This window comes from Hemiscyllium ocellatum, chromosome 26 (assembly GCF_020745735.1).
Source record: "Hemiscyllium ocellatum isolate sHemOce1 chromosome 26, sHemOce1.pat.X.cur, whole genome shotgun sequence".
Taxonomy (NCBI): Eukaryota; Metazoa; Chordata; class Chondrichthyes; order Orectolobiformes; family Hemiscylliidae; genus Hemiscyllium; species Hemiscyllium ocellatum.
In genome coordinates, this window is record NC_083426.1 from 49,114,771 (window position 1) to 49,131,509 (window position 16,739).

General features: G+C 41.7%; 1 protein-coding gene across 1 annotated transcript in view; it reads right to left on the bottom strand.

Moving 5' to 3' along the window:
* Positions 1-16,739, bottom strand: part of LOC132828258 (sodium-coupled monocarboxylate transporter 1-like) — a 94,888-nt gene that overhangs the window by 41,132 nt on the left and 37,017 nt on the right. The window contains exons 6-7 of the mRNA XM_060845231.1: positions 1,392-1,532; positions 295-424 (exon numbers count right to left, since the gene is read on the bottom strand). Of these exons, the coding sequence (XP_060701214.1) occupies positions 295-424; positions 1,392-1,532 (271 nt within the window). The remainder of the gene's footprint in view (positions 1-294; positions 425-1,391; positions 1,533-16,739) is intronic.

Here is a 16,739-nt window from a genome sequence, read left to right on the forward strand (position 1 = left end):
TGATACCAAAACTGAAGGACACAGGTTTAACAGCAAGAGTCATGGGGACAAACTGTTTAATGCAGTGGGTGGTAATCTCCTGGAGATCACTGTTTCTGATGAAGCCGAGATAATCATTGATTTCACAGGAAATTTGGATAGATTGTTGATGGAGATAAACTTGCAGGATATTTGATCTTGGAGCAGGGGAATATGACTGACTGAATTACTCAGTAGAGAGCTAGCAAGAAGCCAATGGGGTGCATGTCCTGCAGAGCTGAAAAGATATTTGATGACTCACTGTTGACAGCTTACCTGGTCTGGTGCTCTGATTTTCTTCTGAGTCAGAGGATCACATTGATGATAAGTAGAGTACATTGTGAGCCCAGTAAACACTGCACAGAATGCTGTTATCCACAAACCAACCAAATTGAGGTAGAGAGATCTGAAATAAAGAAAATCTGAGAATGGCAGCTTAAAGGGGTTGGAAGTGAAAAGATCACAATTTATTCACATCTATTTGTAAAATTAAAAATCATAGCACAGCCTAGAGGGGAATTAAGACAGTGTCTCAGCTGTGGACCATTTATAAGCGGTCCACAGATCCCAATTTTTCAGAGCTTGTGACATGTCTGAGTCTGATCAGTTACCACAGCACAATGGTAAAATCTTACTTTAAAGGCCCTCAACACAGAAAGAATAAAAGACAAAGATATTGCAGTGATTGCACAAATGCACTTATGATGGAAGAAAATCCATTTCCTTTTTTTAGGTGCGTTGTTCCTAAGCCTATCATATCAAACCAGTGAACCCTGATCAGTATGTGTTTGTAGAGTTATTACAATATTCCAAGGACAGTAGCAGCTCAGTGTTAACACTGCTGCCTCACAGTGTCAGGTACCTGGATGCGATTCCACTCTCGGGTGACTGTCTGTCAGAAGTTTGCACATTCTACCTGTGTCTGCAAAGGTTGCCTCCTGGTGATCTGGTTTCCTCCCACAGTCCAAAAATGTGTGGGTTCGGATTGGCCATGAGAACTGGACAGTTACAGTGAGAGGGTCTTGGTTCAATGCTTTTCAGAAGGCAGAGTGGATTTGATGGGCAGAATGGCCTGCTTCCATGCTATAGGGTTTCTATGATTCTATCAAATTCTGATTGATACTACAATATATTTCTGAATTGAAAACCTTGTGGTGATTTGATTAGATTAATCCTTTGGCTGGGGTTTCCTCTGCACTGTATTACAAACAGCATGGTGATCGGAACAAGTGGAGAGGAGCTGGTGCCATGGTGGGGGAATACCTGGAAATTGTGGGTAACATGAAATGTGTTTATTTGTAACCACCGCTGAGCTACTTGGCCACTATGTCACACACTGCAATAGATTCAGCAACTGTAGAGCTCATACTTACAGCTTAGCCTCAAACCGGTTTTTACATGCGATGTACCGCTGAACCTGAGACTGATTGATGCCATAAATAGCTGTCCACATAAAACTTCCACCAACCACGATCGTCCAGAAGGTGTGTCGCCTTAATGGGTTTGGATCAAAACTGAAAGGAGAAAAGGGAACGGTGATGAGGATCCATTGTTCAATTTACTGTTTGGTTATTGTTGGACTAACGATGAGACATTAGAGACAAGCACTAGCACATGCGCATATGAGCACATGATCTCAACTAGCAGTACAACGCTGAGGGAGTGCTACCTGTTCAAAACATGATCCCTTTGACTGTGAATGGAATGAGCTGCCAGAGGAAGTGATGGGGCTGGTACAATTACAATATTTAAAAGGCATCTGGATGTGTATATGAATACAAAGTGTTTAGAGGAATATGGGTCAAATGCTGGCAAATAGGACTAGATTAATTTAGGATATCTGGTCAAATGGATGAGTTGGACCAAAGGGTCTGTTTCCATCTGTACAGCTCTATGATTCTATACTGGCTCTTATTATTTGTGGCTCTAACTGCCTGACCTGACAGTTCTGTTCAGGAAATGTAAATAACTTTAATGTTATTATCCAATAACACAACACTTGTCAACATTTCACAATACTCAATTCGTTAATTCTGTGCTCTTGAAGTGAACTCCACTGATCTTTTTTGAATCCTGTGATGGGATAAATTATGGCCACCTGAGAGGGCAACTAGGGCATCTATTTAATGTCTCCTTTAAAAGGCAACATTCCTAATAATTCAGTAGTCTTCCAAAATATCAACCAGGAGTATAGGCTCAAATCTCTGCAATAGGTTTGGCAATGTAACCCAACTTGAATATCATCAGGGAGATCTTGTGCTGACTATGTCACCAAAAAAAATTGCCTACAACGGTAGTAGATTCGCCAACTTTAAGTACATTTAAGTCGTCATTGGACAAGCATATGGACGTACATGGAATAGTGTGGGTTAGATGGGCTTCAGATTGGTATGACAGGTCGGCGCAACATCGAGGGCCGAAGGGCCTGTACTGCGCTCTAATGTTCTATGTTCTATGATCATGAGTCGGACATTCATAAATTGGCATCGCCATATTTTCTTTTTTGTGATTATAAACTGAAACAGAAGTTGAACTGATATAATAGAAAAACCAAAGAGTTTTGCAACTTGAAAATCAGGTGTTGCATATTTTTGAGCTATGCAATACAGTGTTGTTTTTTGAAGCCATAAAAGGGAGGATTTGAAATTAAACAGCTCAAGAATCCTTCAAGTTAATGAAATTCTGTCTGATAACAACCTTCTTGTTGAACTGCAGTATTTAAAAGTTATAAGTGCCAGCAACAGCAGAACATGAAATGTCCAAAACCCACAGTAAGAAAGCATTCATCTCTACCTCACTGTCTCCCTCTGTGTGGGAGGAAGACAGAAAAACCTCAACAGCTTAAAAGAAAGAATTGTAAAAGAATTATTAAAAGATAACCATCACCCTAAGACAGCAGCATATCTTCATTGCAAAATCAAAGGACTGAGAAAATCATTTTCTACCTTTTGGTCAGGCCATTTGCTCATCCGAATTTTATTTAAATTGTACATATTTTCCAGTCACAGTATACGTTGTAAGCCATTTTTCTTTTGTCTCTATTAATTATGATTCAATGTGTATTTATCTGGGGTTTTTGAAGGGACATAGAGTCATAGAGATGTGCAGCAAGGAAACAGATCCTTCGGTCCAACCCGTCCATGTCGACCAGATGTCCCAGCCCAATCTAGTCCCACCGGCCAGCACCCGACCCATATCCCTCCAAACCCTAGGAATTCTTTCCTCTCTCTACTGTTGTTAAAGATATGTTGCAGTAAAAAGCTACTTTACAGCTACTGACTAAACCTGATGTGATTAGCTTTTGTCCTGTAGTAGTAATTAGTTAGGAAAATTACTTTCCTAGCTCATTTGGATTTTATTCATTTATATATTTTGTGATGACTTGTTGAACAATGGGACATAATTATCAATATATTCTTCTTAATTAGTTTGTGACAGTGCAAAGTCTGTGGGTGAAGATGTATCTGCTCTCTAAAGATCTTAATTATTAGGATGGAATGGTGGCTCAGTGGTTAGCACTGCTGCCTCACATTGCGAGGGGTGTGGGTTCGATTTCAGCCTCAGGCAACTGTCTGTGTGGAGTTTGCACATTCTCCCCATGTCTACATGGGTTTCCTCCAGGTGCTCCGGTTTCCTCCCACAATCCAAAGATGTGCAGTTTACATGAATTGGCCATGCTAAATTGCCCATAGTGTTCAGGGGTGTGTAGGTTAGGTGCATTAGTCAGGGAAAATGTAAGCGGTAGGGAAAGGGTCTGGGTGGGTTACTTTTTGGAGGTCAGTGTGGACTTGTTGGGCCAAATAGCCTGTGTCCACACTGTAGGGATTCTATGATTATGACTGACCAAATGTAGTTGTAGTTATTGCTACCATGCGTTAGCCTTCTTGATATCTTGGAACAGTGCCTCTTCTGTGTTCTACGGTGGTACATCCTCCACCACTAAGATATGTTCAAATCATATGTTCAAAATCTAATATGTGAATAAATGAAAGAAGGAAGGAAGTAAAGCCTAAACTGTTTAGCCATTCTTGATAAGTTCAACCTTTCTTTCCATGAATTCGCCAAATGAAACTTGTCTGAATAACCTCAAATCCCAGTACATCCCCTCTTAAGTACAAGGACCAAAACTGGACACAGCTTCCCAGGTCTAGCCTCGCCAACATTTCTTCACCAGTAATATATCTTCTTTGTTTTTAAAGTCCAACCCCCTTGTAATGTAGGCTATTGCCTGCTTTTTGTTGTATTTTTTAGCAGTGTATTTTCATGACCAGGCCACTGGTTCTTAAAAACAACTTCCAATCCTCTGGCCTATCATTAGTTTTTACCGTTTTGTAAACCTTGGCTTTTCATTAGATACTCTCCTTGTTAACTTTGTTAACCAGGGATGGTTCATACAGTGTGGAAACAGGCCATTTGGCACAACAAGTCCACACCAACCCTCCGAAGAGTATCCCAACCAGGCCAATTATCCTGCCCTTCATTTCCCCTGACTAATGCACCTAATCTACACATCCCTGAGTATTACAAGCAATTTAGCTTGGCTAATTCATCTAACTCGCACATCCTTGGACTGTGGGAGGAAACCGGAACACCTGGAGGAAACCCACGCAGACACAGGGAGAATGTGCAAACTAGACACAGACAGCCACCCAAGGCTGGAATTGAACCCAGACCCCTAGCGCTTGAGACAGCAGTGCTAAACATTGAGCCTCCATGCCACCGGTTTAACCTTTTCTTTTCGTCCAGAATATTTTTGCTGAGTATTCTGAAATAGCTTCTGAAATATCTCTGAGTGCTTATCCACTAATTTTCCCTCAGTCTACTTTCCCAACTCTCTTTATCCAAATCTTTCTTCATATGCTGCAACTGCCCTTGTTAAAGTTTAGGACATTTGTTTGGCCACCATATTGATCTCCCTCAAAGTGAATTTGAAATTTGACCATTCTGTAATCATTATCCTCAGGATGATCCTTAAGCTGAAGATTGACTATTAATCCTGCCTCATTATGCCTTCCTATAACGTAAATGGCCTGTTCCCAGGCAGGTTGTATAATGTACCACTCTAAGAAATAATCCCTGATGAAATCCACAAATTTGGCTTCTACGTTACTTTTGCCCATCTGATATGCACAGTCAAAATACAATCACCCATGACAGTTGTAATGCCCTTCTGACATGCTTCTATTACTTTCCTACTTATACTTTGTCTTATAGTGAGGCAACTCTTTGAGAATTTATAGACCATTCCTACCTGTGATTTATTTCAGTAGCCCTTTCTTATTCCAACTCAGGATTGAGAATTATTCAGTAAAACAATGATTAAAGCAGGAATAATTTATTACTAATGCAGACTGTGAGACTCATGCAGCAAAATTGCGAAAAGGATGGAAATTCTCAATTTTACCCCCAAATGGCTAGAATCTTCTGTTTTAACCAGTGAACAGAATAAAACACTCAAGAACAGCTGCAGTGGAGAATCAATGGCCAGGTGACATCACGAGACTATTACTTCAGAAACTCAGCTAATATACTGGGGATGTGGGTTCAAATACTGCCATGGTAGATGGTGGAAATTTAATTCAATAAATACAGAGGAATCTCGATTATTCAAATGACATGGTTGGAGTGTATTTTATTTGGATAATCGAATGCCGGATAACACAGATTAGCCAAGCATCGGGACCTTGAGATCTTGCCGGATAATCCGAAATTCGGATAATTGAATGCCAGATAATCGAAGTTCCTTTCTCTCTGGAATTAAGAATCTAATGGTGACTATGGGACTGCTTTTGATTGTCAGAAAAATGTACCCGATTCACAATCATCTGCTGGGTCTTCTTCCAAATATTATACAAAATGGAGTACTGATTCATCAGTTGAGGGAGGATGGTATTCAAGTAGAATGTTTCTTTGCTCATGTTTAACCTGATAGCATCAATCTTTATGGGGTGCAAAGTCAATACTGATGACACCCAGAGCAACTCCCTCCCAACTCTACACCACAATGTTTCCTTAGCTGGTCTCTCTGACATAAGGTTCCAGATCCACAGCAATGTGATTGACCTTCTGCTCTTTGAAATGGCTTTACAAAACACTCAATTGTATCAGTTTCTACAAAGTCTCAAAAAAAGAATGAAACTACACACACCGCCTGGCATCAACCTACACACTGGAAACGACAATGTCATAAACAACACTGCAAAGTCCTCCTTACTAACATCTGCGATCTAGTGCCAAAATTCAGAGAGCTATCTCACGGACTAGTCAAGCAACAATCTGACAGAATCACACTCACAGAATCATACCTTACAGACAATATCCCAGACACCACCATCACCATCACTGAATATGTTCTTTCCCACTGCAAAACAGATCTATCAGAGGTGGCAGGACAGTTGAGAGAGTTATTATAACATAAAGTTGGGAAGGATTTACTGTGGGAGTCCTCAACATTGACTCTAGACTTAATGAAATTTCATAGTATCAGCTTAAATGTGGGCAAGGAAATGTCCTATTGATACTACTAACTGACCTCTCTCAGCTGGTGAACAGTATTCCTGTTTGTGTTCCTCCCATTCATTCACAGGTTGAGGGCATTGCTGACTAGGCTGGCATTTATTGCCCATCCCTAACTGCCCAGAGAGCAGTAAGGGTTACATGGCAGCAGTATCCTTCCCTCAAGGGCAAAAATGAGCCAGATGGGTTTTTACAACAATTCCAAATGGATTCATGATCATCGTGAGATTCTTAATTCCAGATCTTTATTGAATTCAATTTCTACCATCTCCTGTGGCAGCATTTGAACCTTGGTCTCCAGAACATTATCCAGGTCTCTGTTATAACAGTCCAGTGATAATACCACTCGGCTGTTGCCTCCACTATTATAGCAATAGCACTGAAGACTTGTGCTCCAGAACTTGCTGCACTCATAACCAAGTTGTTCCAGGTCCGATACAAATTTGGCATCCACCCAACAGTGTGGAACACTGCTCAGATATGCACAAAAAGCAGGGCAAATCCATTAGTCTACTCTTGATCATTAGTAAATTGATGGAAGGTGACATCAACAATGCTAACAAGCAGCATCTTCTCAGCAATAACCTGCTCAGTGACACCCAGTTTGGGTTCCACCAGGGCCATTTAGCCCCTGACCCCATGACAGTCTTGGTTCAAACATGAACTAAAGAATTCCAGAGGTGAGGTGAGAATGACAGCCTTGGCATCAAGGCTGCTTTGGACTGAATGTGACATCAAGGCTTTGTAGCAAAATTGGAATCAATGTGAATCAGGGGACAGACTCTCCACTGGTTGGAGTTATACCTGGCACATAGGAAGATGGTGTGGTCGTTGGAGGTCAGTCATCTCAGCTCCAGGACATCTCTGCAGGAGTTCCTCTGGGTAGCATCCTAGTCCAATAATTTTCAGCTGCTTCATTAATTACCTTCCCTCCATCATAAAGTCAGAAGTGGGTATGTTTGCTGATGATTGCTCAGTGTTCAACACCATTCACGATTCCTTAAACACTGAAGATGTCCGTGTTCAAATGCAACAAGACCTGGACCTTACCCAAACCTGGGCTAACAAGTGGTAAGTAACATGCATGCCACACAATACCAGGCAATGATTATCTCCAATAAGACAATCTAACCACCGCCCTTTGACATTCAATGGCAATGCAATAATTAATTCCCTCATTATCAACATCCTCGAAACTTAACTAGCCTCCCTGTATAGATACAGTGGCTACAAGAGAAGGCTAGGAATACTGCAGTGAGCAACTCACACCTTGAATCCCCCCAAAGCCTGTCCATCATCTACAAGGCACAAGTTAGAAGTGTGGACTGGAGGAGTGTAGCTTCACCAATAATCAAAGCTTGTTTTAAAATTCATTCATGAAATATTGGTATTGTTGGCTGGGCCAACATTTATTGCCCGTCCCTAATTGTCCAGAAGACAATTAAGAATTAACTTCCTTGCTGTGGGTCTGGAGTCACACAAAGGGAAGAATGGCAGGTTCTTTCCCTAAAGGCCATGAGTGAACCAGATGTGTTTTACTAACAATTGGCAAAAGTTACAAGGTCATCATTAGATTCCTAATTCCAGATTTTTAAAAAGTGAATTCACATTCCACCAACTGCTCTGGCAGGGTTTGTAGTGGGAATTTTGATAATAACAATGATACCAATGGGCCATCACCTCTCCTCGTCCAGTACATAGTTAAAAATCACACAACACCAGGTTATAGTCCAACAGGTTTATTTGGAAGCACTAGCTTTCTGAGCGCTACTCATTAATATTAATGAACCGAAACCTATAACCCATTCTAAAAGATGAAAAACTTAACAGCAATCTAGGCTTGTTCAATACATAATTTTAGCTGCATGACACTGTAATCTTTTGCTATAAATTCTCTATCTAATGATCCTGCACCACAGCCACCTGATGAAGGAGCAGCTCTCTGAAAGATAGTGCTTCCAAATAAACCTGTTGGACTATAAGCTGGTGTTGTGTGATTTTTAACCTTGTCCACTCCAGTCAAAACCAGCTCCTCCACATCATGGCATCCAGTACATGCTAGCTTGCTTCATTGGCATCACATCCTCAAACATCTACTTCCTCCACCACTGATGCTCAGTAGCAGTAGTATGTACAAAAGATCACTTCAATCTAGAAGGACAAGGGCAACAGATAAGTGGGAACACCATCATCTGCAAGTTACCCTCCAAGCCACTCACCGTTCTGCCACTCTTTCAGTGTTAGTGGGTTAAAATCCTGGAATTCCCCAGCTAACAGCATTGTGAGTCCAGCTACATCACATGAAGTGCAGTGGTTCAAGAAGGCAACTTCCCACTACCTTCTCAAGGGCAACATGAGTTACCAATAAATGTTGGCCCAGCTAGCTAGGTTCATGTCCCATGAGTAAATTTTAAAAAAAGCAGAACTTTGTATCACTGTGAAATCAGCATATTTTAAGTAAGCAAAATATATAATTATATGGGAAAGACATTACATGAGAAGTAATGTTACTAAGAAGACTTATTTGCAGAGATGACAAAATTGTACATCTTGAATAAAATAATTTCCAAGATTCAGAATAGCTTCCAAATTAGATATCAAGACCACAAGAGCATAAGACATAGGACCAAAGACATATTCCAAATATGGTTTGACCAGAGTCTTATTTAGCCTCAGCAGTACATTTCTGCTCTTGTTTGTTTGCCCTCTTGAAATGAATGATAACATTATATTTGCCTTCCTAACTGCTAACTGAAAGTTTGAAAGTTTAGAAAATTGTCTATGCCTCTATTCTTCCTACCGATGTGCATAATCACACTTTCCCGAATAGTATTCCTTCTGTAACTCCTTTGTCCACTCTCCTATACTGTCCACATTCTTCTGCAGCCTCCCCACTTCATCAACATACCTGCCCCACCACCTGTCTATGTGGCATCTCCAAACTTAGCAACATTGTCTTCAGTTTCTTCATCCTGATCATTAATGTAGAATGTGAATAGTTGTGGTCCCAACACTGACACCTATGGAACTCCAAAGGTCACTGGCTGCCATCCTGTAAAAAATCTCTTTCTCCCTATTCTCTGCCTTCTGCCAATCAGCCAATCTCTGCCATTCATGCCTGTACCTTGCTCCTAACATCATGCACTCTTAGCTTATTTAACAGCCTCCTGTGCAGCACCTTGTTAAAGGTCTTCTGGAAGTCCAAATAGATCATATTCACTGGCTGTACTTTGTCTAACTTGCTCATTATCTGTTCAAAGAATTTGAATAGATTTGTCCCGCAACCTCCCCTTGATAAGCCACATTGATTCAACCCTATTTTATTGTACACTTTGAACATAGAACAGTGCAGCACAGTAGGCCCTTTGGCCGACCTTTTGTCCTAAGATCAGACTTACCTACATACCCTTCATTGTACTATCACCCATGTGCTTATCCAAGAGTCGCTTAAATGTCCCTAATATATCTGAATCTGCTACCACTGCTGGCAGTGCATTCCATGTACCCACCATGTTCTGTGTAAAGAGCCTACCTCTAACATCTCCCTTAAAATTTCCTCCAATCACCTTAAAATTATGCCCCCTCATGATAGCCATTTCCGCCCTGGGTAAAAGTCTGATGATTCACTCTATCTATGCCTTTCATCATCTTGTACAGCTCTATCAAGTCACCTCTCATCTGTCGTTGCTCCAGTGAGAAAAGCCCTAGCTCCCTCAACTTTTCTTCCTAAGATATGCCCTCCAATCCAGGCAGCATCCTGGTAAATTGCCTCTGCACCCTCTCTAAAGCTTCCACATATTTTCTATAATGAGGCAACCAGACCTAAATATAGTATTCCAAGTGTGGTCTAACCAGGGCTTTATAGAGCTGCAGCATAATCTCGTGGCTCTTAAACTCATTACCCCTGCAAATGAAAGCCAATACACCATATGCAATCTTGACAGCCCTATCAGCTTGGATGGCAATTTTGTAGAATCTATGGATCTGGACACCAAAATCCCTCTGTTCCTCCACACTGCTGAGAAGCCAGCCTTTAACCCTGCAATCTGCATTCAAATTTGACCTTCCAAAATGAATCACTTCACATTTTTCCAGGTTGAATTCCATCTGCCACTTCTCAGCCCAGCTCTGCATCCTGTCAATGCCTTGTTGCAGCCTACAACAGCCCTCCACACTATCCACAACTCCACTAACCTGTGTGTCATAGGCAAACATACTAACGCACCCTTCCACTTCCTCATCCAAGTCATTTATAAAAAGCAGAAAGAGTAGAGGCCCCAGAACAGATTCCTGTGGAACACCACTGGTGACCGAGCTCCAGGCTGAATACTTTCCATCTACTACCACCCTCTGTCTTCTATGGGACAGCCAATTCTGTATCCAGACAGCCAAATTTCCCTGTATCCCATGCATCCTTACTTTCTGACTGAGTCTACCATGGGGAACCTGATCAAACATCTTGCTAAAAATAAATGTACACCACACCCACTGTTCTCCCTTCATCAATGTGTTTTGACATCCTCAGTTAATTCAATGAGGTTTGTGAGGCATGACCTGACCCTCACAAAGCCATGCTGACTATCTGTAATAAAACTATGCTTTTCCAAATAATCATAAATTATGTCTCTCAGAACCCTCTCCAGTAATTTGCCCACCACCAACGTAAGACTGACTGATCTGTAATTCCCAGGGTTATCCCTATTCCCTTTCTTGAACAAGGGAATAACATTTACCATCCTCCAATCATCTGGTACTACTCCAGTGGACAGTGAGGATGCAAAGATCATTACCAAAGACACAGCAATCTCTTCCATCACTTCCCATAGTAAATTTGGATATATTTGGTCTGGCCCAAGGTAGATATCTACACTCATGTTTTTCAAAATTTCCAGCGCATCCTCCTCCTTAACATCAACCTGTTCGAGTGTACCAGTCTGTTCCATGCTGTCCTCACAAATGACAAGGTCCCTCTCAGTAGTGAATACTGAAGCAAAGTATTCATTAAGGACCTCCCCTACCTCCTCCAACTCCAGATACAAGTTCCCTCCACTATCCCTGAACAGCCCTAGCCTAACTCTGGCCATCCGTTTGTTCCTCACTTAAGTGTAGAATGCCTTTGGGTTTTCCTTAATCCTACCCACCAAAGCTTTTCCATGCCCCCTTCCAGCTGTCTTCATCCATTCTTCACTTCCTTCCTGGCTACATTGTAACCCTCTAGACCCCTGTCTGATCCTTGCTTCCTCAACCAAATGGAGAAAGTGAAGACTGCAGATGCTGGAGGTCAGAGCTGAAAATGTGTTGCTGGAAAAGCGCAGCAGCATCCAAGGAGCAGGAGAGTCGACGTTTCGGGCATGAGCCCTTCTTCAGGCCTGAAACGTCGATTCTCCTGCTCCTTGGATGCTGCCTGACCTGCTGCGCTTTTCCAGCAACACATTTTCAGCTCCTCGACCAAATGTAAGCTTCCTTCTTTTTCTTGACTAGACGTTGCTCATCTCTTGTCATCCAAGGTTCCTTCACCCGACCATCCCTTCCTTGCCTCAGTGGGACAAGGAAGTGTTCCCTCAAGTAGCAAGTGCTCCTTAAACAGCTTCCACATTTCTGTCATGCATTTCCTTGAGAATATGAGTTCCCAATTTATGCTGCACAGTTTCTGCATTGTAGTATGGAGGAATAGCATTATAACTCCCCCTCCCCTAATTAAGTACTTTCCCATACCATCTGCTCCTATCCCTCTCCATGACTGTAGTAAAGGTCAGGGAATTGTGACCAAGCACTAAGTCCAGTGTGGCCTCCCCACTAGTTGGACTATCTATATATTGAGTCAAAATCTGCCCCATCCAAACTATTTGCACAAAGAAGGTTCAAGTTGAAGTTACTGCTGCAAGTACTCCGCAATCATCTTCTTAACAGTGGACTCTAAAACATTACGAATGACTGAGGTTGGCTAACTAGTCTATAGTTTCCTATTTTCAGCCCCCTCTGTTTTTCAACAGTTTGGCCATTTTCCAGTTCACTGAGACCCTTGCTGACTCCAGTTATTTCTGAAAAATCACTACTGATGTCTTTCCAATCTCCTCAGCATCTCCTTGAGAACTCTGCAATGCAGTCTGTCTGGTCAAGTTAATTTACTCGCCTGGTCCAGTTAATTTATCCATCTGGTCTGGATGATTTACCTCTTTAAACTTGTTAACCCTGTGCCATTTTGCTCATGGTTGAGGTAGTAATCTAAAGATTATTACCTTTTTGGTTCTACTGTGTAATTTGGCCCGTCACTGTTTCATACTCCCTCAGCAGAACCTTATTTCTCTTTCTGCCTATGTCATTGGTACCTATGTGGAACACAACAACTGGATCTTTCCCCTCTACTCCAGGTTTCTCTGCAGCCTAGATGAGGTATCCTGAACCCAGGCACCAGGCAGGCAATGCAGCCTTTGAAACTCTTAGTTCTGGCCACAGAGAACAGTATCTATTCTCCTGACTAAACTATCCCCAAATATAGCCCCTCTTGAATGGCTCTCTGTCCCACGGTGTTATGGCTAGTTTGTTCATCCTCCCTACAACTCCCCCATTCTCATCCAGACAGGAATCTCAAACCTGTTTGACAAGTTGAAGGGCTGAAGCTTTTTCAGCACAACCTCCTAGATCCCTCTACCTAGTAATGACATCCTCCTGTGCCTGACCGAATTCGAGGTAGTTCATTTAAGGGGTGTGACTGCCTCATGAAACACTGTGTCCAGGTAACTCCCCCTCCCTGATGTTTAAAAATCACACCACACCAGGTTACAGTCTAAGAGATGTATTTGGAAGTGCAAGTATTTGGAGCACTGCTCCTTTGTCAGGCCTCCCTGATGTTTGAAACTCAGATGCCAGCTCATGCATTGTGAGCCGGAGTTCCTCAAGCAAGCAACATTTGTCACCGATGTGGTGACTGGGAACCACACTGACTCCAGTTACAACATGGCCCAGAATCTCTAATTACTTCATTTGTAATTTGATTTTTCAAAATTTTGTTCTCATCTCTTAGGTTGTAGACTGTAAATATTTCCCCTATTTACCTTTAGTCTGAAATTAACCTATAATAGCCATTCAAATTATTAGCTATCACCAGTTAGCAAATTTACCTGTGATGCCACTGTTTTGTGCTGGGCCCCTGATCCTGGGCTTCAACAGAGTCACAGAGATGTACAGCATGGGAGCAGACCCTTCGGTTCAACCCGTCCATGCCGACCAGATATCCCAACCCAATCTAGTCCTACCTGCCAGCACCCGGCCCATATCCCTCCAAACCCTTCCTATTTATATACCCATCCAAATGCCTTTTAAATGCTGCAATTGTACCAGCCTCCACCATTCCATACATATATCACCCTCTGCCTGAAAAAGTTGCCCCTTAGGCCCCTTTTATATCTTTTCCCTCTCACCCTAAACCTATGCCTTCTAGTTCTGGAGTCCCCGACCCCAGGGAAAAGATTTTGTCTATTTATCCTATCCATGCCCCTCATGATTTTGTAAACCTCTGTAAGGTCACCCCTCAGCCTCCGACGCTCTAACCAATCTCCTGTGCAGCCGCAACATGACCTGCCAACTCAAGTACTTAATTCTCTGACCAATAAATGCCTTCTTCACTGTCCTATCTACCTGCGACTCCACTTTCAAGGAGCAATGAACCTGCACTCCAAGGTCACATTTAAAAGGCATCTGGATGGGTATACGAATAGAAAGAGTTTAGGGGGATATGGGCCAAGTGCTGGCAAATGGGACGAGATTAATTTAGGATACCTGGGCAGCATGGATGAGTTGGACTGAAGGATCTGTTTCTGTGCTGTACATCTCTATGAGCTTTATAAATGCAACTATGATCACTTATTATTAGAATGAATGAGTTAGATTTATTATAGTCTGATGAATACCTAACTCTTCAGAGAGTGATTCAGATGATAAGTGAAGCAGATGTCCCAAAGCAGCATATATCCATCCCAAATGGAGAACTCCAACTTTGCATTGGAGGTCAGCAGAGTCCATTCCATTCTTAACAGTGCAATGGATAGGACAGGTATTAGTCATTTAAATATCCTCATCAACACCGGGGAGCAAAGAAACCTCACAGGCAAAGAATTCTCATCTATGAAAAGCAAACGTTTGATCTGCCTTTTTCAAAAACATGCAGATATGGGATACTGTTTCCAAAAAAGCAAGAAAATAAATTGCTACCCAGAGAAAAATGGCAATGTGGTAAAATAGTCTGCAGTAGAATATGTACCTAAAGTTTTCTTAACAGAACTAGGTGATCTAGAATTACATTTTGGCAATGGTTATCTCAGAAATGTAAGTTAAAAATCACTCCATTGTCAGGTAGTGATCCCTGGTTAACAAAATGCTGTATACTAAAAACAGTGTGACAATATGTTTCAGGAGATATAGCACTTAAGATGAAAGGATTTATCCAAGCAACTCTCCAATGTAGGGACATTGATTAATAGAAAACCGAGACATGCTTCAGGATCAAAATTTCTTACTGTGAGTCGTATGCTCTTGTCTTGACCTCAGCCTTATTGCAAAGGTAGAAGAGGCGATAAGCAGAAATTAAAGATTCCCACTGATCAGGGCTTTCTAAATTAGTTAAACTGGTAGGGAAGCTGAATACTAAATATAACATTATGCTGCAAGAAAATGCTAAATCCTGTGTCTGCATATACACAGAAAGATTCCATATCCTGTAATGGAGCAAGAAATGACAAGATTGAGTGGCATTTCCCAGTCACAAAGTTAATCGACTGGTGCTCTGCATCAGACACGAATGGTACTATTTAAACTCTTGTTGACCTTACATTACTTGACAAGACAGTCACAAGAGAAATCTGTGCCAAACTGTCTAGATATAGGGTTTTCATAAAATCTAATGTAAATAGAAGATTCAGGCAAATGCTATTGGACAAGCAAACACATTTACTATATTTATGACTCAGTTTGTGATATTTTATTTCAGTTGATTACCATTTAGGATCGTCTTAACTCCACCAGACACGTGTCCATGTGTGCACAGATCTATTTGTTCTTTATGGAAAGTTGTCACTGGTTCTTTGTCACAATGGATAAAACTTAAGAAGTTGTATAACCATGGCAAAGTGTGTGTTTATCCATGTCTTACATGGGATATCTGCAATGTATGATTACCCTGATGCGATTGTTTAGGGCAGTTTGCTAGTCAGTTAATTTGCAGCCAGTGCCAGATTTGAGCATGTCACAAGCCCAATTAATTACTTGATAATGTGAGGGACCTACAGATGTCAGATTGTCAGGAACAGAATCAAATTCAATGTTCTTCAATCCAGCAAATCACTAGTCTTTCAAATCGTAAGAGAATATAATCCAGGAGAATCGTAAAACCTCCAGATACCTGAATTGGTCAAGTCAGAGACTTGTGGGGACTTGATAAATATAAATATATGCATGAACATATAACATTAATAATGAGAAATGAAAGCTTGGAGATGAATATAGGTCAGAAGGGGTTAATACTTAGAATTGCCATAAGCATTACCCACTGTAATTAAACCGTCTGAACTTGTTGTTAGAACAGTTCCTTCTCAAGATCTCTGTGACAATGTCTATCTTACCAATGTAAGATAACGTGCAATAAATTATGTTTTGTCAACATAACAGACTCTTCTATCAAATCAGGAAATGATTTTTCTTCTACCACGGTACACCTAACAGACTCTGCACTTTTGTACATTTAAAGAGAATGGTGACAGCAGCTTTCACCATGAGCATCAGCTCGAACAATAGAATGAACTGCTATGCCCGTGCAACACAGGATCCCCAGGCAGGTGCTCCACTCCCAGCTCTAAAATGGCAGGCAAGCACCAGGTGGAGAGAGGAAGCTCTTCATTGATACCCTCAAGGCCTCACTGGCAAAGTGTGGCATTCCCTCAGAGACCTGGGAATCACTGGCCAAAGACCACCCAAAGTGGAGGAGGAGCATCCGGCAAGCCAGGCAAAAACAGCAAAAGCAGCGCACTACCACACCAAGACCTCACTCACCCCTTCCCACAACCACCTTCTGCCCCTGATGTAATGCAGCCTGTGGTAGTTGCATTGGTCTGTACAGCCACCTACACAGTCACCCTGAGAGTGGAAGAGAGTCATCTCATCTGTGAGGACTGCCAATGAATGGACAGCACAAATAACTGACATACAAGATT